The sequence below is a fragment of the Sorex araneus genome, chromosome 7, assembly GCF_027595985.1.
Source record: "Sorex araneus isolate mSorAra2 chromosome 7, mSorAra2.pri, whole genome shotgun sequence".
Classification (NCBI taxonomy): domain Eukaryota; kingdom Metazoa; phylum Chordata; class Mammalia; order Eulipotyphla; family Soricidae; genus Sorex; species Sorex araneus.
In genome coordinates, this window is record NC_073308.1 from 32,200,973 (window position 1) to 32,225,736 (window position 24,764).

The 24,764-nt window shown below is 37.6% G+C and overlaps 1 protein-coding gene across 1 annotated transcript in view; it reads left to right on the forward strand.

Moving 5' to 3' along the window:
• PTPRC (protein tyrosine phosphatase receptor type C) overlaps positions 1–24,764 on the forward strand; it is a 134,452-nt gene that overhangs the window by 68,865 nt on the left and 40,823 nt on the right. The window contains exons 4-10 of the mRNA XM_055144696.1: positions 1,772–1,819; positions 8,060–8,263; positions 12,690–12,815; positions 14,574–14,729; positions 17,433–17,552; positions 20,313–20,459; positions 23,529–23,737. Coding sequence (XP_055000671.1) covers positions 1,772–1,819; positions 8,060–8,263; positions 12,690–12,815; positions 14,574–14,729; positions 17,433–17,552; positions 20,313–20,459; positions 23,529–23,737 — 1,010 coding nt within the window. The remainder of the gene's footprint in view (positions 1–1,771; positions 1,820–8,059; positions 8,264–12,689; positions 12,816–14,573; positions 14,730–17,432; positions 17,553–20,312; positions 20,460–23,528; positions 23,738–24,764) is intronic.

Genomic DNA, 24,764 nt, shown 5'->3' on the forward strand with positions numbered 1-24,764 from the left:
TTGAAAGCTTTCCGTTTGGCACCATTTGAGGCATTTATTCTAAATTAAGAGAAAGAAACAGGCCTCCTAGAATAAGCTCCCCCTGTATATTGTACATTATTAGTCACATTTTTAAGGCTATTTGGCAAATGTAAAAGATTCGTCTAGTTCTGGGATCAGATCTAGCCAGTTTCACTTTCTAGCTGAGCTTTGCTCCAGGCACTAACACTTTCTTGGTATCAGTTTTACCTTCCGGCAAATGGATGTTCATCTACTCATTATGTGGGAGTGATGTGAGGCATGGTTATGCAAAGAAGTCTCGTGCAATAAATATTACACAACAGTAACTATGTCCTTATGAGTAAAAGTCAGTGGGGAGAGTGGAGTTTGAGGCGGCATGCCTCCCAGGTGAGAATGACACCAAATATTCTTGGGGATTAGACTATGTCTAGGTTCAACTTATTTGAATGATGCATTACCTGAACATTGATTCCTAGATAAACTCATTCTTAAAGATCAGTGTGCTTCCAAACGAGAACACCTATGATAAAGTTTCAGTTAGAAAATGGTCTTTTCTCAGGAGTGTTTTCCTTGCCCTCTCAACCGACCAGCTCAATAACTTTCATTCTGTTCATTTCCTTGCAGATAACTCCATTGCACCATCCACTCCAAGCCCTGCAGCAAGCATTGTCACTCCAAACGCTTCCACAACAATAGGTGACAACCTTACCCTCAGTCATGCAATCATACCACCAACCCTGCCTGCAACATGGTCACAGATGGATCTACCCTTTGCTCTTCCCTGGGCTCCATTCTTTGAGAAATTTGCTGTGTGTTCAAATCTCTAAGGTCGCAGGATGGGGCTAGTCAAGAATGCTTATCTATGTTAGCGATATGATGGCTACTGGAGCCAGCCATAATGTTGCTGGCATAATATGAGTAACCTATCATAATATAGTGGCACCCCATTAAGGAGAGATGCTTGATGAAACTGCTTAGAGAAATAATTAAATAGACCAGGACCTCTCGTTTGAAGAGTATGTTTAGATATTAGTATAAAAGGGAAGTGTTCTATCGAGTAACTGTCTATTCCAAGTGTGAGCAGAAGAGGAGTGGATTAGCAGAGACTTGGCAAGCACCCTGGGCCAGGGGAGCAAAGGCCTTGAGAGAGAGAGAAAAAAGTGACCTAGGCAATTGACAGTAGTTGTTAGTGGTTAAAACCTTCAAGTCCTAATTCTTGCAACACAAAGCAAGACTAGTAGACATCTCTTAGAAAGTGTATTTCCACCCAGTTCTTCAGTTCTTCTATATTCCTCTAATGCATATCTTGATTTGTGGAACATGCAAGTATCCAGGAGCTAAAACTGTTGCAAAGAATTTAAATTGAACTAGAGAGTGAAACAACCCTTGCCTATTTTCTGAACATTTTAAAAGAAAAGAATATGCTGAATTCTCTAGGGCTTACAACGATATGAATTGTTTTGATATGAGTTAAGGAATACAGAACTCTTCATACACTTTGCTTGTGTCGAGTCAGCCATGTAACCATGCCATAGTCAGACATGTGCCAGACAACTTTGGTGCTTTTTGGATAAATGCGTGAAAGAGTTTGAGAGCACTAGCTCATTAAGTCATTAGCTTTGAAGAACAAAACACTGCAGAGGAGAAACTGTGCCAGCAAACATCTTGCTAGAAAAAGTCACAACAAGTCACTTTTACAAAATTCAAGCATTGTGAACCACAGCAAAAATATTCCAAAATCAAATTTTAAGACTTTGATTTTTCTTTACAGCCTCTTCTGAACCTTCTTCTCCAACTCCGGAACTGCCAAAGTGTGATGGTAAGTTTGTTTACTTAGATGCCAGTGTCTGCAGCTTTAGAATTATGTTTATTTTTTTAATTCGGTCTAAGCTCCCAGGACCCACTAGCATGTCAAACTCGCTAACTCTAATTTCTTACCAATGAGTAGCCAAGAATCTTAAGAGTTAGCATCCTCCAGGGGTCAATACGTTATATTCAGAACAAATTTCGAGTACTGAGATTAATAATTAATAGTTCAACATCCTTAGTGAGCCCATTGGTCTTCAGTTAAAATATCTGTAAACCAAAATGATAACATTCTGTTTTTCCAGGAAGGAAGGTGAGGTTTCAGAGTAATGACAGATATAAAATGTGATAAGATCTTCATCAAGGAGAAAATCCCCTCCCCCTCTGTTCTTTCTTATTTTTCCATAGTGCCAGGATGGACTCCAGGACCTCAAACATGAGGGGAGGTGGTATGAAGGAGATGAGCCATCGAGTCCAACCCTGATTCCTCACTCTCTTGCTAGGGCTTGACATAAAATAGTGTTTGCAGACCTTTAACAACTATTTCATTTTCCCATTGACTACCTCTTTTCTCCAAAGAAGCTAAGTCTCCATTGTGCAGGTTCATTTCTCTGTACTTTCTTAGTCTCCCTGCCGAGGCCCCGTCTTCGGTAGCTCTCTAGACATATCTATTTCCATATGTTGGCTTAGTTCATCTTTTTAGCTTTCCCTCACTCTTTTCTTTCTTGCCCTCTTTGCTTAATATCGAATGATGCACTAACTTCAAAAGATATCACCACTTCTTCTGCATGATTTTTCTCTTCTCTTCTTCCTCTACACTGGGAATTCTTCTCCACTCAGTCCAGCACTCTTCCCATCCACCCCCACCCTACCATTGGTTTTCTGAGTCCTGGTCATATTTTAATGTCTTCCTTTCTTCTTTTGTTGTCATCATTGTTGTGATAGATAGGTGGTCACACACTTGATTGCTGCAGTAATCTGAATGTCTCACACTTCTTTTTGTTATGGCATTTGGGCTCACAATAGCAGTGTCACTGGGATCTCACTTAACGTGTGGGCCAGAGCAGTGATCAAACTCAAGGCTTTGCCACTGAACTGCATTGCCAGATCTATTGATTATATTTGAAACACAAACTGTTCAAATCTTTTGTACTCCTACCTTCACCCCAATTCTGAAAAGATATCATTCTTTACTTCCATATCATCATGCATAATCTTGTTTTCATTGTTTGCATATCTTCTACAATGCATGTCTGTTGAAAAACTTTTTTAAGCAGTCAACACAATTTGTCTAAGTATAGGCAAGAGTATAAGATGCACTAAGAAAAAAGTGCTTACCAGAGCTTCGTAATGCTCTGATACAGGTTAAGTAAACATAAAAACTGTGGTGTCCAAATAGTAATTTTACACATATTGGGGAAAAATAGAAAAATGAGAGTTACTTTTTTTTTTGGGTCACACCCAGTAATGCACAGGGGTCACTCCTGGCTCATGCACTCAGGAATCACCCCTGGCGGTGCTCAGGGGACCATATGGGATGCTGGGATTTGAACCCGGGTTGTCTGCGTGCAAGGCAAACGCCCTAACCGCTGTGCTATCACTCCAGCCCCAAGAGTTACATTTTAGAACACATGAAAATCTTTATCAATACATGAAAATGATGAAGCAAGCAAAATTATGAAGAAGTGTTCAGATATGTCATTTCTTGAAATGTAAAATATTTATTTAATGACAAAATTATTTTATTGTAGTCCAAGTTACAAGGGTAAAATAGTGCTAACATTTATGTGGTTGGTATGCAGTTACTATACTTTACTTAGGTGAAGTATAGTAACTGCATACCAAAGCACCAAAGACCTTCACCACTGTCCTTATGTCGCTTCTAGTTCATCTCCTCCACCCCACCATGCCTCTCCCACCATGATCATTTGGGACCCTCAGTTTTTGTAGTGAAAGGCCAAGTGTTTGTTATCATCAGATACCACCGATTACCCTTCTTCGTTGCTTAGAGTGAGATCATCTGCTATTTGTTCTTTATTTTCTGACTTATTTCACTTAACATGATATTCTGTGATTCCATTCACGTTTAGCACAAGGCAAGATTTTATCTTTTCTGTAGCTGCATAGAATTCCACTGTGTATCTATGCTACAATTTTTTTAATCTTTCACTGGACATGTGGGTAGTTTCCATATTTTAGCTATCATTCTTAGCACTGCAGTGAATATAGGAGTGCATATGTCTTCTCAATTTAATGATTTTGAGCTCTTGAAAAAGAAGCCAAGAAGTGACACTGTTAAGTCATAAGGCAGATTTATTTTTTTAAATTTTTTTATTTTTTAAATTTTTTATTGAGTCACCATGTGGAAAGTTACAAAATTTTCAGGTTTAAATCTCAGTTATACAATGCTCGAATACCCATCCCTTCACCAGTGCTCATATTCCACAACCAAGAATCCCAGTATAGCTCCACCCCGCCCTCTCACACCCATAACCCCCCCACGCCCCTAGCTCCCCCACCCTAAGCCCCCCCTTCCTGTGTAGCTAATAAATTTCACTTTACTTTCACTTTGATTGCATACAATATTTCAACAAAACTTACTATTATTGTTTGGAGAGTCTCTCCCCTAAAGTCAGACCTGCTGAAAAGGAAGCAGTAGATAATTTGTTTTCCATTGCTGAGGATGAAGAGGTATGAGGTCGAGTGACCACACTTAGCGGCCTCTCAGTTTTGGGTTTCTGTAATTTAGTATTTTAGTAACTAAGTCCAGAGAGATAACAGATTTATTTTTAATAATTTGGGAAGTCTCTTTCCCATTTTACATAGAGGCTGAACCAGATGGCATTCCACCAATAGTGAATGAGGTTTTTTTTTTTTTATCCTATCCCTGCTGACATAGGTTGTTTCATTCTTTCTGATAAATGTCATTCTCATTGATGTGAGATGATATCTTGTTGTCATTTTGATTTGTATTTTTCTGGTAATAAATCATGATGTATACTCTTTCGTATTTCTTCTGGACATCTATACATCTTAAAGGAAGTGTCTGTCATCTCCTCTCCATTTTTTCTGATGGGTCAATGTTCTTTTTATTTTTGAATTTTGTTCATGCTTTACATATACATAACCAAGGCTATCAGTACTTTACCTTATGAGTGATGTGCAAAGATTTTTTATCCCATTCAGTAAGGGATTTTTAAAAAAATTGAACCTGTGTTTCTTTCACCATGCAAAATCTTAAGTTGTTATTAGTTGTTAGTGTTATGTGTTTTTTTTGTTATTGTTTTATCTTTTGGGAGTCAAGCCTTCAAAGACACCACTGAGGTCCATATCCTGGACAGCTCTGGCAATGTTGTTCTCAACATATTTTAGATATTCTGGCCTAATTCTAAAATCCTTAATCCACTTTCAGTTTACTTTGATGTGTGGTCTGAGATAGAGCTTTAATTTCTTTTCTTTTCATGTGACTATCCAGTTTTCTTAATGCCATTTGTTGAAGAGGCATTCCTTTATTTCTTTTTTTGCATTTGCATAATTTATTTAAAAGTTAAAAGTATAGCTTACATTTCTTCAGTGAAGAAAGGGATAGACACATAATTTATGGATTACATATATACCATCTATTAAAATATTTTAGATATGTATTTGAGTATTTAAAAATATTTATTAAAACCTGAAGAAAATTTCTGAATGATAATAAAATTATGCCGCTAAAATTTGTAGTTGCAAAGAAAAAAACAAATAGCATACTAAAAGAAGAGGAATAAAATTTCAAAATAGTTCAGCAACTAATGTGGTTAGATTTATTATATCTGCACTTTTATTATTTGTATCTATATTTCTATTTATAATTACTCATACTTATATATATTTCCATTTAGAAATATTGTGACATATTTGCAATGTTGCACATCTGGTTTTCAACACTACATTTTAAATCAATACTTTTAAATCAACGTTTTTTAAAAATTTTTTATTAGTGAAACACCATGAGGTACAGTTACAAACTTATGAACTTTTGTGTTTGCATTTCAGTCATACAGTGATCATGTACCCATCCCTCCTCCAGTGCCCATTCTCCTCCACCAATGATCCTAATTTCCCTCTCACCATCCCCACCCCATACCCCACCACCCCACCCTGCCTCTATGGCAGAGCAGTCCCTTTTGTTCTCTCTTCATTTGGGTGTTGTAGTTTGCAATAGAGGTATTGTGTGGCCTTCATGTTCAGTCTATAGTCTACTTTATTTTGTGGGTTTATCTCTATGCTCTCAATTCTATTCCACAAGTCTGAGAGACTACTATCATTTTTAAGTTACCTTTTTTTTAATGGGGATTATATTACATGTTTATACTAGTTTGGAGAGTATGGTCATTTTGAAAATATTTTTCTAATTTATGGACATGAGTTTTCCATTTCCTAATGTTCTCATTTAGTCTCTTAATAGGTACACAGTTTTTGAAGTATATCTTTCAATGATCCTTAGCATTTGATATTTAGGAGCTTTATTTTAATTGAGGTTATTTATTTTGGTTTTATTCACTTCAGTTATTTATTTGGGCAGGGAAATGCAACATATTTTTTGCATATTAATTTGTTTAGCCTGCTATCTTGTTGAAATGTTTTATTGTTGCTGAAAAAAATTAGTGGAGTCTTTAGGGTCTCCTATGTATATTATGATGTTATCTGCATAGCTTAGCTTCTTTTTCAATTTGGATTACTTCAATTTATTTCTGCCAAATTGTTGTAATCAGGACTTCCATAACAATATTGAATTAAAATGGAGAACATCCATACCTAGTGCCTAATTTCAGAGGAAAGGTATGCAGGTGTTTTGTTTTCTTTTCTTTGCTATTGAGTATGAAGTTAGCTGTTTGTTGTGCTCTGCCTTTACTATGATCCAGTTTGTTCTTTCTATGTCTTTTCTGTTAAAAAGTTTTTCACGAATAGTTGTTAGATCTTGTCAAAAATCTTTCTCTGCATCGGGGCTGGAGCAGTAGCACATCGAGTAGGGCGTTAGCCTTGCATGCAGCTGACCTAGGTTCGAATCCCAGCATCCCATATGGCCCCCTGAGCACTTCCAGGAGTAATTCGTGAGTGCAGAGCCAGGAGTAACCCCTGTGCATCACCAGGTGTGACCCAAAAAGAAAAAAAAATTCTGCATTAACTTATGTAATAATATAAATTATTTTATACTGTTTTGCTATAGTGTGATAATTCGTGATTTGTGTATAACAAACTATTCTCACAATCTTAGAATAAATTCCACTTGATCATGATGTATAATATTTGTGATATGTTGTTGGATTAGTTCACTAGGACTTGGTTCTTAGGATCTTTGCATTGATGTTCATCAGGGAGATCAGCCTGTGATTGTCTCTTTTAGTAATATCTTTCTCTGCTTTTGGTACTAAATAGTGTTGGCCTCATAGAAGGATCCATTTTTCCCCCAATATTTTGGAAGAGCTTAAGGAACATAAGTAACAAATCTTATTTGAAAGACTGATATATGTCACTAGTGAACCTATATAGACCAGAAGTTTTGTTTTGGGGAGATATTTTTTACTGTATGAATTTCCTTTCTAATAATTGATCTATTAGAGTTTTCTACTTCTTCCTGATCCCGTCTCAGGAGGCTGTGTGAGATCCAAGTCATCTGTTTCTTCAAGGTTCTCCAACTTAGGATCTTAAAGTTGTTCACAGCAACATCTTACAACCTTTTATATTTCTGAGTCTGCTGTAACTTGTTCCTTTTCATCTCTGATCTGGTTTATTTCAGTTTTCTCTCATTTTATTACTTAAGGTTTTGTCTATATGGTTTATTCTTAAAAAAAAGAGAATCAAATTTTGTTTACTCTTTGTATTTTTTATTGTACCTATATAATTTCTTTGAACATTAACTCTGACAAGTAATTATTGAGATCTTAACAATAACTCTTAGTCAACTTGGTAATGACCAAATAGATTGAACCTTATTGCCATGTCACTGACACTCCAGTTAAGAAGGCAAACTTTAATCCAATAATCATCTAACATTAAATTTGGAAACTGTAACAATTGATACAGTGTGGTATAAAGGGAAATAAGTAAAATTAGTATGTTACATGTTCTTTATCTTTTCCATGCCCTTGTGAATATTGTTTTAGAGATAGAATTCTTTTCAAGTTTTATGTTTATATGTTTTTATTTAATCTAATTTATGTATTATGAAACAAATTTCAAAAGGTAACCTTTACTCTTGTGTTTGTTTCAGGTGACAAATGTGCAAATGTGGCATACACATATGATGATGGAAGTAAATCTTTTACTGCCATATTACAAACTAATGAAAACCTGACTTGTGACTATCAACCCTGTGAAAATAACATGATCCAAAACCTCAGTGAATGCCAAAGCTTCTTTATTATTACAAATAATGGACAATGTAATTGTAACGTGACTGTAGATGTACCACCAGGTAAATGTTCATTGATTTTTATTTATATAAAATGGGAGATTTCATATGCAGTGTTACAGAATTTGTCCAGTTGGTGAACAGGATTGGAAGGAAGAGGTGAGCAAGAGAGGATGAGGTGCTCTTTTGTTCTTCTAACCATTCACGATTATCTACTCATAAAAGCCTTCTATCCCATTTCCTCTCCTTTCATGTCTTTGACTGAGTGGTTTATACAAGTTCAAGTTATGCCAGTCAAATGATTTTTTTCCACAAGCTTTCTTTTATCTCTTCTCTATGAAATTTACGTCCATAAGTAGATGTGGAAAGTATTGAGGAGAAATTGTAAAGAACTTGATGCCTGTGGAAAGAACACAAATGCTTCCACCCCAAATAGGGAATCTATGACACTGAGAGTTTAATGGAACCATCTTAGCTTCTGCATGGAGAAGGCAGAAAGGAAGGCAGGAAGCAGGAAGGCAGGAAGGGAGGGAGGGAGGGAGGAAGGAAGGAAGCAGGAAGGAAGGGAGGGAGGAAGGGAGACGGGGTGGAAAGGAAGGAGGGAGGGAGGAAGGGAGGCAGGAAGGAAGGGAGGGAGGAAGGAAGGGAGGCAAGAAGGAAGGGAGGGAGGAAGTGAGGCAGGATGGAAAGGAGGGAGGGATGAAGGAAGGGAGGCAAGAAGGAAGGGAGGGAGGAAGTGAGGCAGGATGGAAAGGAGGGAGGGATGAAGGAAGGGAGGCAGGAAGGAAGGGAGGGAGGAGAGAGGAAGGAAGAGAGGCAGGAAGGAAGGAGAGGGGGAGGCACGAAGGCAGGAAGAAAGGAAGCAAGGATAGGAAAAAATGATAGCTTAGGAACAGTTTGACAGACTTTGTTTTAGAGAGGTAATTCAGGGACTGTGAGTATCTTGCATTATTGAATGAGTTCAAGATTATTGATTGATTTAGAGCATTTAAACAGATTAAAGTCTAATTTAGTATTTTAAAGGCCATTTGACATTCATTTTCTATAAATTTACTGATATGAATTGCAAAGTAAAAAGAAAAATGGCAGTAAAAAGCAGAATAAAGAAAAACAGTATCAAGAGGCTGGCGCGATAGTACAGCATGCAGGGTGTTTGCTTTGCACGCAGCCGACCCAAGTTCAATCATCCCTTGAGTCCCATATGGTCCTCCAAGCACCATCAGGAGAAATTCCTGAGTGCAGAGCCAGAAATAAACCCCTGAGCATCATTGTGTGTGACCCAAAAAGCAAAAAAAAAAAAAAAAGAAAGAAAGAAAACAGTATCAAAAGGGAATCCCTTATATTCTGTATATTAATCATTTAATTAAATAATCATTTCAATAAAAAAGAGTAAATTTAAAGTTGAAGATGTAAATAGGAAAACAAAATGGAGCATTTTTAAATGTAAATTTGCAAACAGTACAATGTTTACCGAGGTGTTTTCTTGAGTTCCAATTTTTAGTTTTGTAGGAGCTTCATTTGTCTTAGAGCTCATGTTGGAACAAAAAGTTTTGTTATTCTTTTAAAAAGTCCTGAAGGTGAGTGAGTTGTGTGGTGGTAGAGTGCATGGCTTGCATGTATGAAGACAAGTCCCAAAATAACATAAAAATATCATAGAAAGTTTATTGTAATCCCAGTAGAGAAGGGAGACATCATGCTATACAGGACCATTGGAGGAAGTACCAGCTCTGATGGAATGCAAAGGTAGCTTGTCAAGAGAGCAACTTACTGGGATTTTTGCAGGGGAAAGGCAGGGTAGGTTCATTTGGGCTATTTGAATAATTTTAGTGGGATATGATGACTGTCCTTAGTAGTGTTTGTTTCTTTCCTTTCTAGGAGCCCCACCCCCACACTCTCACTTGTTGACCCTTGACCTACAGCCCAACCCCTTGCTCTTTTCCAAAGACAATATTCATTGTGAATATGTATGATGTATTAATGGAATATAGGTTTCTTCCACCTTTTGATTATAGTGACTGATGCTGTCACTGTGAATACAAATGTTTTGAGTCACACCCATAGATATTCAGGGACTATTCTTGGCTTTGTACTAAGGCATAGTTCCTTGTGGTACTTGGAGATGTGTGGTGCCAGGAATCAAATTGGGCTTGACTGCATGTGAAGCAGTAACTTACCTCTTGTTATCTCTCTGACCTTTCTTTTTTTGTTGTTGTTAATTATTTTTGTTGTTGTTGTTGAATCACTGTGTGGTACCATAACAGACTTACAAACTTTCATGCTTACGTTTCAGTCATACAATGATTGAGTACCCATCCCTTCACCAGTGCCCATTCTCTACCACCAATGATCCCAATATCCCTCCCACCACTCCCACCCCATCCCCCTACCCCACCCCACCTCTATGGAGGACATTACCTTTTTGCTGCTCTCCTTATGAGTGTTGTGGTTTGCAATGGAGGTACTGAATTGCTATCATTTGGTCTGTAGTCTACGTTCAGCTCGCATCTCCCCTCCTGAGCGGGCCCTCCAAGCACCCCATACTTGGTGTCCCTTCTTTATCTGAGCTGCCTTTACCCTCTGACCTTTAATTCTTAAAATGCTTGTGGGCATATACCTACAAGAATAATTGATTATATGATAAACCTTTCAGTTTTTGGAACCACCATACTGCTTTTCACAGTTGGGGAATTTTGCATTTCTATCGGTAATTACAAAAGTTGCTTATTTTCCAGCATTTGTTTTCTAGCTGTGATGATATTGTGGTTTTGAATGGCATTTCCTTAATGTTTACTGATGTTATTAGCAATTGCTTTCCTGTGTTTATTAGTTACAGCATACTTTCATTGGAGAAATGTCTACCTAAGACTCTTATTTTAAAATCAACCCTCATTTTTTGTATTTCTTTATTCTGGGTATCAGCACATCATAGTAGTCACTGTCACTGTCATTTCGTTGCTCATCGATTTGTTCGAGCGGGCACCAGTAACATCTCTCATTGAGAGATTATTGTTACTGTTTTTGGCATATACAATGCACACGGGTAGCTTGCCAGGCTCTGCCGCCCGGGCTCAATACTCTCGGTAGCTTGCCAGGCTCTCCGAGAGGGGCGGAGGAATCGAACTCAGGTCATCCGCGTGAAAGGCGAAAGCCCAACCGCTGTGCTATCGCTCTCTAGTCGTAGATTTTCATAACTAATGAGCAATGCTTGCATGTTCTGGGTAGGTTGGTAAGCTTTGTAGGGGTATTTGGTCACACCTAGCTATGCGTTTAGGGGCCTATTACTGGGTACAAAGCCAGGAGTGATCCTTGTCCGTGCTTAGGACTGTATGTAGTATGTGGCATTTGAACCAGGGTTTTGGTTGTATTTATATATGCAAGGTAAACATCTTATTCCTGTACTACCTCTCTGTAAGCTTTTTCTGAGTGTGGGTGGGGGGGTACATCTGATGATGCTCAGGGTTTACTTCTTACTCGACACTCAGATCACTTCTGGTGGGCTTGGGGGATCATATGGGGTGCCTGGGATCAAACCCATTTGGCCACATGCAGAACAACCACCCCTCTGGTAAGTTTTTTAATAATATTAAATACATTCCTCATTGACAATGACCAATATAACTATATCCTTATTTCACAGATGGGAATATCAAGGTAGATTTTATGTAGCTTGCCAGCATTACATTGCAACTAGTATTTCTAAGTGTATACATTCTATATACTATACCTGGGACTCCACGCCAGGCTGTTTTCAGTCGGGGCGCCCCAGTGGGGGACGGGTGAGAACTTTCCAGACCCCAAGGGACCCAAACCCAGCGGTCAACCTCCACTACCCAACTGCTGCAATGCTCCAGGCTGCTTTCCAGACACATTATAAGACACTTCCTACGAATTTTCCATAATTACCACACCATATTTGATGGAGTTCAGACAGTAAGCAACAAATTATAGAGTAACATATATGTATATGTATATGTATACACACATATATACACACGTGTGTGTATACACACACACACACACACATATATATATACACACACACACTTATCAGAGAGCCCAGCAAGCTACCAAGAGTATCCCACCCACAAGGGCAGAGCCTGGCAAGCTACCTGTGGTGTATTCAATATGCCTAAAACAGTTTTCTTCCATAAATACTTTATTATACAGGGTATCATTTTTAAAGGAGCATAAATTCTATCTATGCTACCAAAATTTTTGATGTTAAAAAAATCCAGAAACACAAGTACCTAAATTATTAGACTTTTTTTTTTCAGAAGTAATTTACCTGTTTCCTAACTCTATGGACTTTTAGTGTGACCCTAATGCAATATAAACAAATATTGGCTTTTAATTCACAAAGGAAATTAAGGCAATTGTTTAATGCAAAGGTACTTCAATAAACTTATTTTAAAAGATACTTGTAATGACTGTAGCAGTATATAAGATGAATTATGAAATGTTAAAATCAATTTCTATATTTTCTTGGCAGCTCCTAAAAATTTTAATTTGACTGACTGTACAAAGGATGAAAAAGCAAATACTTCTATTTGTTTAAATATAACGAGTCATAATTTTACTTGTGATGAAAAGAAAATCTCATACATATTTCAATGTGGTAAGATTCTAGCATTATCGAGAACTTTTGTTTTAGTGAATCATTCTAGATTTACTAGTTGTTCTTTCATTTCTTATCTTTCTTTTCCCTCCCATTTTGTTTTCCTTCTTTCTTCTCTCTTTTCTTGCTGCTCCCTTTATGCCCTATGTTATTTAGTCAAGTCATTTTTATAAACCATTCAAATGTGTAACACAGATGATTATTTCCTCTAAAATATTTTAAAATTGTGAAAGTTAGTTGACCTACAAGAATTTTCTTGGCAACCATTGCATTGTTGACGATTATGAGAGAAGTCTCTTATGAAAAGCATGATAAACATACTGAAAATTAAAGAAAAAGCAAGTGTAAAATGACATGGTTCCAGTTTATTAGTCAGCTTTTCATCAATAAAATTCATAAACGAGGCTGAAAAGATAGTACAGGCATTACAATGCTTGCCTTCCTTATGATCAACCTCAAATAAATCCCATCACTACATAGCCCCTGACTTGAACAGGGGCTATGTTATTTAAATAACATAAATAACTAAATAGTTATTTAAATAACTAAATAACTATACAGCTGAGAATAGTTGCCAAGCACTTCTGGAGAGTATCTCTCAAACCCCAAATAAAATTTATAAATAACTTAAAAGAACATATACTTTAAAAAGTAGAATAATACTTTTTTTTGAGGGGTCAACTCAGCACTGCTTAGAGATTATTATTATTATTATTATTATTATTAGTAGTAGTAGTAGTAGTAGTAGATTGTGCTTAGAGATCACTCCTGAGAGTGCTTCAAACACCAACAACCATAAGGGGTGCTGGTGTTTGAATTCAGGTCAGCTAGCTCTATGCAAGGTATGCCTTGCTTGCTCCACACGTTCTCTGGCCAGAAATAGAATTTTAAGTATTCTTAAGATTGTGAATTTGGGCTCATGGTGTGTGTGTGCCAGGGGGAGTTGGGGGTCGGTATTAATAACTAGTATTGTGATTCACTGAGTTTTAAAAATCTTAAAAATTCTTTTTTTAAATCACTGAAATGGTATTTCCCTTTCTGACATTGTATCATTTCTTAGACCATATTTGGCAAGGCATGTAGACTTACAGACACGCCTGTGCATGCACACACATGCACACAGGATAGAGTGTGACCCAATCACATATGTTACATAATAATTATATTATGTAGTAAATTCTTGACTGTGACATGAGCAGAAAGCAGAGATGTGGCAGACACGTGTCCATAACAGAACAATCATATGGCAAGAATCCATATATATATATATATATATATACATATTTTTTTGGGGGGGTCACACCTGGCAATGCACAGGGGTTACTCATGTCTCTACACTCAGGAATTACCCCTGGCGGTTCTCAGAGGACCATATGGGATTCTGGGAATCAAACCCAGGTTGGCCGCATGCAAGGCAAACGCCCTACCCACTGTACTATTGCTCCACCCCAAAATAATCCATATTAAGCAGAGATGAACTCACATGCAATCTCAATTTCTGAACTCAGTACAAGCAACAATAAGACTCATTCAACTGAATTTGAGACCATCTAAAATTCAGATTATATATCAAAATATTTTCTCTGAAATTTAGTGTTGCAAAAGCTCATATTATAAATAGTTTTATGATCTTGAATTTGTTGTGATTTTATAGGAGCTCAGTCTAATACATATTAAGTGATTAAGGATATGAAATAAAAAGAAATTTAAATGTGACATTGTATTAACATATCAATATGCAATACTCAATTCCTTTAGGAAATAATAAAGGAAAAAAAACCAAAAATTCTACAAATAGGAGATCTGCTGTATTCGAGGCTGCTCCAGAGACAAATTATACTTGTCATGCAGATGTACTCTATAACAATCAAAAGTTTGCCCAAAAATATATAAAAGTTAAAACAGATGTTGGAGGTGAGTATACTTCTTACTATTATATGTAAAATTCTTATTCTCTTTTTGTACTCTTTATGATTCTTCAAAAATTGTAGAAGTAAATGCTAGAGGTTTGGAGTAAAGATTTTAGAAAATGGATTTTCACTGTAGAGTTTAAAAATAAATGACAGATGATTTAACCTCTAATCATTTTCCTTTTCTGCAAATACTGAACTCCCCTGAGGTCTTGGAGGCAGTTTCTGTGTTCCCTCACTTCCTACTTCCTTTTGCCATTCTCTAATAAAATATGGTGAAAATAACTATCTTTCTTGCTTAAATACAATTCTCAGTCCAATGAAAGTTATTGCTGCCCAGGTTAAAAAAAAAATCATAGTGGCATATCCAGAATCACACTGTTCCATACAGTTGCTTTCTGTAAGTTTTAGATACGAAATTAGGAATACTTTGAGTTTACTCTCTTCAAGATTACCTTTATATTCAGGGTTTAATCACATTCATGGATATATTCCTTGAAATTTTAGGATGCACTTGTTTTCTATAAAGAAGTTGCTAAAATTCTGATAAAGTTCTAAAATTCTGATGTTTTTTGTTGATTCTATGGGTCAGTTTGGGGAGTACCATCAGTGTTAATCTTCCAGTCCATAAATTTGTGGTGTTTTTCCATTAATTTTGGTCATTATTTTATTTTTACAGTATTCAAACAATACTTTATTTGAAGATGTTTTGTAGTTTTCAGTGCACAAGTTTTGAACTTCATAAGCTAATTTTATTCCTAAGTTTAAATTTATTTCTACATGTAATAACATTTTATTAATTTTATCTTCAGATAATTTATTGCTATTGCATAGGCATACATTCAGTTTTCCTAAGTTGATCTTGCAATATTCCACAATGCTGTGCTGTTTGCTAATTATATTTTTTGAGTATATGTACTGTCAAATGTAAATGAGTATATATATATTTCATGTACATATCACCCACATATAGAGGTAGAGTTTAAATCCCTGAAATTCATAATATTTTCTATCTGCATACTGACAAATATGTCTGCTTTAGAACTTAAAACTTTAATGTGTGGGAATAAATTAAGTATCAAAATTATTACATTCTTGAAAATCTGTTAAAATGAGTTGCAAAACATTATTTTTCATAAAGTATCAAAGCAATTCTGTCAGAAAAGAGGATTTTTGCAACACATAATCCAGTTATGCCTATATAAATAAAAGAGGGCTTTAATCTTTACATCTTCACAGCCTCAAATTGTACTGAAGACCTAAACTCTAGAACTAAGCCTATAAAATGCCTTGTTGGGTATATTATAGGAGACAATGATGACTTGAGCACTAATTGAGATGACAAAATTTAAAAGACTGACAAAATGATTCAAAGCCTGCAATATACTAGCTTCAGTCAGTATCAGTCATCCAGTTGCTCATCAATTTGTTCGAGCGGGCACCAGTAACGTCTCTCATTGAGAGACTTATTGTTACTGTTTTTGGCATATCCAATATGCACGGGTAGCTTGCCAGGCTCTGCCGCTCAGGCTCGATACTCCCTGTAGCTTGCCAGGCTCTCCAAGAGAGGCGGAAGAATCGAACTCGGGTTGGCCGCGTGAAAGGCGAATGCCCAACCGCTGTGCTATTGCCCCAGCCCAATATAATAGCATAGAAATTTAATTTCACTCAATGTATTTTTCAAAGAGAAAAAACTAACTAAAAGATGAACTAATCTTCCCTAAGGGCCTTGAGAAGAAAAGTGTTTATCAACAGTCAAATAAATAGGAGATATTTGAGGCCAGAGAAATAGTAGAGTGGGTAGAGCACTTGCCTTGGACATGGCCAATCCAGGTTCGATTCCCCAGCACCCCATATTGTCCTTTAAGCTCACCAAGAGTGATATCTGAGTGCAGAGCTAGGAATAAGCCCTGAGAACTGCTGGTTATAGCTCCCCACACCCTAAAACAACAACAACAAAGTTGATATGAACAAAGTTGATAAGATATATATACAGAATTATCTTTCAATGGAAAATTACAAAAACTATATGGAACACTACGAGTGGATCTATAGAGTATTATAGAGTACAATATTCTTGACATCACTTATTCCTTAGTTCCATCTATATGAAGTACATGAAAAGACACTATTAAAACAGTAGTAACAAAAAGAGGGTGATTGGGGTTGGGGCAGGTTAATTGAGAATTACCATAGCACTTTGGGAGGATAGAAATGTTCTGTATCTTGCTTGCTGCTGTAGCTCTATAGAACAATGTGTTTGTTAACCTCATAAATTATGCCTCAAAGAAATGTGCCTTAATGTAAATTAGATTTATAAATTTTGTTCTGATGGCTAGTTTCTTGAAGCAATGAAAAGTGTCCCTCCAAATAACGACTGTGAGTTTGATTGGTCTTACCAAGGCAGATTTTCAGTATAGTGAAATCTAGAAAGTCCCAAATTAATCAACAATAATACATTTGAGAAAAAGAGGAGACTGTCAAGTACCTTCAAATCAGGTGAATTCTGAAGCACCTTACTATCACATAAGTGCATTTACTCTATCGCATGGCCTTTAATGATTATTTAGTAAGAAGACATCTTTCTTTGAATTTTCTAATTAATAACCAATCAAAATGTGGCCACTAGGAATGTAAGCTTAGAATGTGAAGAAAAAATATTTCATGCCTTCTTCTTTATATTTTGTATTTTTATTCTTTTTAACAGTTCCACAAACGCCTCCGGATCTTTCCTGTAATGCTACAACTGCAAACAGCAGTGAGATTAAGTGGCGGTTAGAGAACAGCTCTTCTTGTCATTTTAAACTTTGCACAAATATTTCTAAAGGTAACTTGCATCAAATATAATCCTACATAGGAAAGATAAATCAAGAATTGGAAATTCTGAGTAATGTGGGATTTGAGTTAGTGCCCCACACAGTTCTCTACACAGAGTGTTAAACATCCTTCTGCTTTGATTTTCAGTTACTTGTACTCGTACCATATTGTTTAGTCCTGCAGTGACAAATGCCCAGAATATCTATTCCAATATTTGCTCATTTTCATGCTCTATCTGATTTTAATCCTTGCACCCCAAAATTTGGACAAGAAAATATCTAGAAAATTATAGTTTCTACTGTCTTCTAAGTATTATGTGAGTTGCAATAGTGTGAATTAATTATCCGATCATCAACAAACCCTTCCCTAAGTTTGCGTTAGTTGATACACATAGATATTGGGTGAATAAAAATGAACATGTATTCATTTAACCTTGGAGGCCTTTTGAGTGGCAGGTGAAAAACAGTAGAATAGTTCTAGGATCCAGAGAGATGGTACAGTGGGCAAACAAGGCACCTGCCTAGTACATGGCCAAGCGAGGCTTAATCCCTGGCACCCTATATGGTCCCTCTGGGTCCCACCAAGCAGTATTGCCTGAGTGCAGAGACAGGAGTAAGCTCTGAGCACTGTGAGGTGGGTTTCTATCCTCCCTAAAAATAACAACAGTTCTATTTTGAATTTGGCCAGAAAGATAGAAAAGAGGTTTAGGCACTTGCCATACAGGCCACTAAGCCCTAGTCCAGTCTCTGATACTGCATGTGTTTCACCCAGCTCTGCTGGAGTGATCCCTGACACAGACCCAGCAGAAGTCATTAGTATGCCTGGGAGTGGCCCAACATCACACATTCTCCCCCGCCCCCCCATCACACCCCTCCCGCCAAAAAAATAATAATAATTTGACTGCTATGAAAGCAAATGTAGCTCAAAATTTGTGCAATGACACACTCCAAGCCTGTGCCCTTCAAATGAGAGGCCATTTAAGAGATCAAAGTTCTTCTGGAGAATTTAACATATATTAAATGCTCTGGGATAATTAAAATCAACAGACTATTCCGGCTTCAACCCCTGAGAGGGTCCGAAGACTAGCTCTTCGTCCAGAACTTAAGGGAAGATTGGGATACATATTTGATGGGAATATAATCTGTGAGAAGAACGGGCAAGGGGGAGAGAGGACAAAAGGCTGTGGCTGCAGGACCCAGGTTTATTCCTAGCACCACACAGTTGCCTAAACTGCCCGCAGAGACCCCTGCCAGGTATGCCCCCAAACTCAACATTTTTCCGCAATAAAAAAGAAAAGCTGTGCATCTCTGTGTGCAGAGAAGCAGATACAAACTCCCAGTCTACAAAGTGAAAACCGATCTTCAGTGAGTCTTGATAGCATTACTTTGGCTAATTCTTTTTGAATTATAATCAAATCCCTTAAAGCAAAGTTAGATATGCATGCCATTTTTGAGCTACCATAGAAGAAATTGAATAGAATATAAAAGAAATAAATGTCAGATAAAGATATTTGAGGTTCCATATACAAACATACTCTGTGAATGGAAGCATAAGTTTGAAAATGGAATTTTGACACTTGAATTGCAGTTGAGCATCATGCTGGGCACTTTAGCAAACATGAGTAGGCAGGCAGGGGAAGAGAGGCTGCCTCCTGCTTGCTCTGTGGCATATACTTTTTTTTTTTTTTGGCTCTTAGAATTTGCACTAGGAGAGGAAATAAGTGAGCTGGCAGATTTATCTCACTTAACAACAGTGCTTTCTGAGAAATAGTATCCTATCCAAGGTAGGACAGAAAGTGCATGCCACTTACCATATTTAGCATCCCATGGCGAGGTACATAAACTGCTATAACAAAAGTTAACTGAGACAAGCATATTGCACGAGTTTGATACTCGTGCCCACTACGGCCATGCAGAAGTATATCAAGCAGGACCAGAGAAGTAAAGCTATCTCAGTGCAGCTGAAAATGATCCTTCATTCATATGTTGTCTTTTCTTTCAGCATCGCATCCATTTCTCTCATTATTAATCAGCAGTTCAGATGCCACCACCAACTTATTTTTCCTATTCTTGCTACTATGAGTTATTACAGATTAAATAATAACTGGATAATAGATAAGACTGTCTAGTAGAATGAGTCAGTGGGATGAAATGCTTTCTTCATCTAAAGTTTGTAACAGTCAATATCAATGTTCAACATATAAGATTAAGTATCAGAAAATGTCTGGAAAATCATTGTTTTGTAGCATTAAGATTTTCTGGGGCTGGAGCAGTAGCACAGTGGGTAGGGCATTTGCCTTGCATGCGGCCGACCCGGGCTCAACTCCCTGCATCTCATATGGTCCCCTGAGCACCGCCAGGAGTAATTTCTGAGTACAGAGCCAGGAGGAACCCCTGTGCATTGCCAGGTGTGACCCAAAAAGAAAAAAAAAATCAAGATTTTCAAATATCCACCGAGGGCTATGTTTTCTAAGAAGGCAGGTCTCATCTTCCCAGCTATGCCTGAACTTACTAAATATTTTACATACTAAGTTAATTTGCAAACAAAATGTAAGTATATTTTAATATTTGGGTTCTTAAAATAATGTTAAAATTTGTTCAATATATTTACTAGTATATATGTGTACTTCTCAGCTCTGAAGATATATTATTTATTTTTTGATCGCTCCACTCAGAGTTTACTTAGAATGATTTCATATATGACCTAATTAAATATGTGCTTGTCCTGTCTTTTAATGTCTTAATAAATGTAACTTTTTTTTCCTGGTAAGAGTGCTACACCTTGACTGAAAGGAGTTACAAACTGGAACATCTGAAACCTTACTCATACTATTCTGTCTCATTATTTGCCTTCATCATGGGACGAGTGCAACGCAATGGGCCTGCTGAAACATGTAATTTTCAAACAAATGCCTCACGTAAGTTCTATTCCCTGATGCTCTAGAGATGCTTAAGGTTGAAGAATGAACTTTTTATCACGCAGAATATTCACCACTAGTCTTCATTTGGGGAACACATTGACCTGGCAAAACACACTGGCATGGCATCTTTATGAACATTGAGTTTATAATGATTTTAAATACTGCGATGTAGAAACTGCATTTTTTATTTTCTTAGATATCATCAAAGAACTTTACGAATAAAGAGTGTAGGCAAAATTTTTCTTATTTCAGGATACGTGCACTCAAATTAGAGTATGTAGTCTACATTTTCTATTATCTGAGTTTTCCTGTTTTGTTTTGGTTTGAGACCACACCTGGTGATACTCAGGGCTTCTTCCTGGATCTGTGCTCAGAGCTCACTCATACCAGGAGTTAAGGGACCATGTGTGGTGGCCTAGACTGATCCTGGGTCAGCAAAATTCAAGGCTAGTGTCTCTACCCTTGTACTATATCTCTGGCCCGAAAAATCATGACTACAGTGAGACAACTGAGAATTTTTTCTTCGCAAAACATCTGCTTGTTCACACAACAGAATGCCTCATGCCACCTAATTTCTGGTTGGCATTTTTTCACATTGTTATACTCAAGTATCTGCTATTTTATGATACAGTTACCACCTGATGTGCACTTTCAATGGCATTTGACTCTTGCCATCTGATTGATGTCTTCATGTTTTCCCAAAAGTCCAAAGCTACATCTGCCTCTCAGGTGAATGCCCACACCAGTAAGGTCAGAACAGGAGAAATGCCTCTGTGTAAAGAAGCTACTAAAGCTGGAGACATGACCCTGACTGACAGAGGGTCATGAAGAAAAAATGGTCCTATTCAGGACTGGACATAAAATGTTCTTTATGCCATTTAGGTCCTGTCCATAAAGTCTAGATCCTTGAACTTTATGCTTTTGTTCCTTTCCTAGATTTGCTGATAGCATGGAAGACAAAGACTATGTATCGCAGGTCTTAAGAATAAAGCCAGATAGGTACTTAGCAGGATAATATGAACTCCTCAGAGACGATGACCTGGACTGTATGTAGGTCTCCAGAGTTTTGCAGTCATTCCAATCAATCTCTTCCTTCTGCCCTCCCTGCCACCCGTTCTTTTTCTCTGTTCCTTAGTTCTATATACTCTCCTTGGGGAATCGCACAAACATTTATGGTTTTAAACACTGAGACCAGGCTTATATTGATTGAAGAGGTGATTTATTTTTAGATATTATTTTACGTTTTTCACATGTGTATTTTTGTAACGTTCTAAACGGAATTAAATAATTTAGTAAGCCCCCTAATTGGCATTTACCGCTTATATACGTTTATTCTAAACAAATTCAAATATGTATTTTATAAATTACTAAAGAAAAACATCTTTGTTTTTAAAGATAGCATTTTCAATTTTATTTTAGTCACGGTGTTTTGCAATTTTACAATGCTGCCGGTGATACAGTTTCTTGCATGTGATATTCCATCACCACCTCTCCACCACTGTATTCCCCTCTCATCTGCCCCCCCACCCCCGCCAGCTCCCCCCCGTCTCACTGCCATGGTGAGCTCTATTCTACAGGCCAGTTATTAGCCCCTGTTGATTCTGGCCTTTCATGATCACCTTACTATGCTTCTTCATATGCCACTTACAGGAGAGGCTATTTTGTATCTGTCTTTCTCCTGTCTGACTTCACTTAGTATAATGTCCTCCAGCTCCCATCACACATAGTCACACATGGCATGGTTTCATTCTTTCTAATGCCACAGGGTGTCCCATTGTGTCTTCCCTATTTCTTTGCCCAGTCATCTGTTCTGAGACACTTGGGTTATTTTCAGATTTTGGCTGTTTGTAATAGCCCTGCCATAAACATAGAAGCACACAATTTTATTTTTATTTTGCAAGACTTTATTTATTTATTTATTTTTATTTATTTATTAATTAGTGAGTCACCATGAGGGTACAGTAACAGATTTACACATTTTCATACTTGTGTTTCCCTCATACAATATTCGAGCACCCCTTCCTCTACCAGTATCCATTCTCCACCACCAGTGAACCCAGTATCCCTCCCACCTCCAAATCCCCCCACCCGTACCTCCCCCCGCCCCCGCCTCTGTGGGAGGGCATTCCCTTTTGATATATTTCTCTCTCCTTTTGGGTGTTGTAGTCCACAATAGGGGTATTGAGTGGCCATCGTGTTCAATCTATAATCTACTTTCAGCACGCATCTCCCCTCCCGAGCGGGTCCTCCAACCAGAGCTTACTTAATGTTCCCTTCTCTGTCTGTACTGCCTTTCCCCCCGGTATGTGAGGCCAGCTTCCAAGCCATGGAGCCAACCTCCTGATACTTATTTCTACTATTCTTGGGTGTTAGTCTCCTACTCTGTTATTTTATATTCCACAGATGAGAGCAATCTTTCTTTGTCTGTCTCTCTCTCTTTCTGACTCATTTCACTTAGCATGATACTTTCCACGTTGATCCACTCATATGCAAAATTCATGACTTCATCTTTTCTAACAGCTGCATAGTATTCCATTGTGTAGATGTACCAAAATATCTTTAACCAGTCATCTGTTCTTGGGCACTCAGGCTTTTTCCAGGTTCTGGCTATTGTAAACAGTGATGCGATGAACATATAAGAAAGCACACAAATTTTTGTTTGTTTGTTTTAGTCACAATGGTTTATGAAAGTGTTATGGCATTCCAGCACCACACCATTTTCCTAGCGTTCACTCCCTCCCCCACCATGATCAGCTTGCTACTGAAGATCCGTCCTCAGCTTCCCTTGCCACTGTGCATTTGTTATTCCCCTCCTATGTTTCTTTATGTTCGGAACTTGAGAGAGATCACTCTGTGTCTGTCCCTCTCCTTCCGACAAGTGTCACTCAGCAGGATACTCTCCAGATGTCTGAGTATTGGTTCTGGGGTAGGTACTCAGAATTGGAGTTGCTGAGTCATATAGAAGCTTAATTATGAAAATTTCAGATGGGTCTCATTGAAAATCAACATGTCTATTCAATGCATTAAGTTCAGTACTGAAAGTTCAATCTTCCTTGATTTTTATAGGTCCAGGCAAGGTCACAAATTTGAAAGTTGGTTTGGCTACAGATAATTCTGTGAACGTGAATTGTCAGGTTCCTGACAAACGTAATGGTCCTGAAGGAGAATACATTTTAAAAGTCTCAAAAAACGGCGAATCTGTGAAAAAATACCGTATGAAAGAATGTAAATTCTCAGTAGTAGATCTTCAGTATTCGACAAGATATACATTTGAGGTAAGATAATAACTTCTATAACAAATATGTATGTTTATAAATATTTGATGGTGATGCGGCCGCCCAACATCTGGTAGCCTACTTCTCTCTCTTGGAGAACCTGGCAAGCTACCAAGAGTTTCCTGCCCGCACGGGGAAGAGCCTGGCAAGCTCCCGTGGTGTATACGTATGCCAAATATAGTTACAATGATGGGTTTCATTCCCCTGACCCTGAAGAGCCTCTAATGCAGCACCATTGGGAAGGAGGGATAAAGAGAAGCTGCTAAAATCTCAGGGCTAGGATGAATGGAGACATTACTGAGACCGCTCGAGCAAATCCATGATCAACAGGACAACAGTGATAAGTATTTGATACTTAAATAATTCCAGTGTATACATGTACTCAAGTTGTAAAGTCCAGTGGAATCACACTTTAAAGTCTGATTTAACTCTAATCATTCTTACTAGAAACTGGCTTCTGGCAAATGTATTTTGGAATGTTTTTGGTTTTCAATATGATTTTCTTAGAAATTATTTGTTGCTTCTGTATCCATGCAACATTTTATCAGTTACAGAATCTGGCTTTTTGTTTTGTTTTGTTTTGTTTTGGGGGGTGGTCACACCCGGTGGTGCACAGGGGTTATTCCTGGTTCATGCTCTTAGGAATTACTCCTGGCGGTGCTTGGGGGAACCATATGAGATGCTGGGAATTGAAACCGGATCAGCTGTATGCAAAGCAAATGCCCTACCCACTATGCTATCGCTCCAACCCCAGAATCTGGATCTTTTTTTGAAGATTAGGGGGTCCCAAATGATGTTCAGGAGGTCTGGAGGCTCCCACAAGTGGTTCTGGATATGTGAAACAGGAGCTCTAACCACTGCACTATACTTTAGGAATCTCAACTTGACTTTTTATCAAGTTTGACAATCTGACCTTTTACTTGCGTTTTTTTTTACAAGTCCATCCAGGTTATCGATAATAAATATTTGGAAACAGGAGTGAACATAGAGCATTTTTTTTTTTTTTTTGCTTTTTGGGTCACACCTG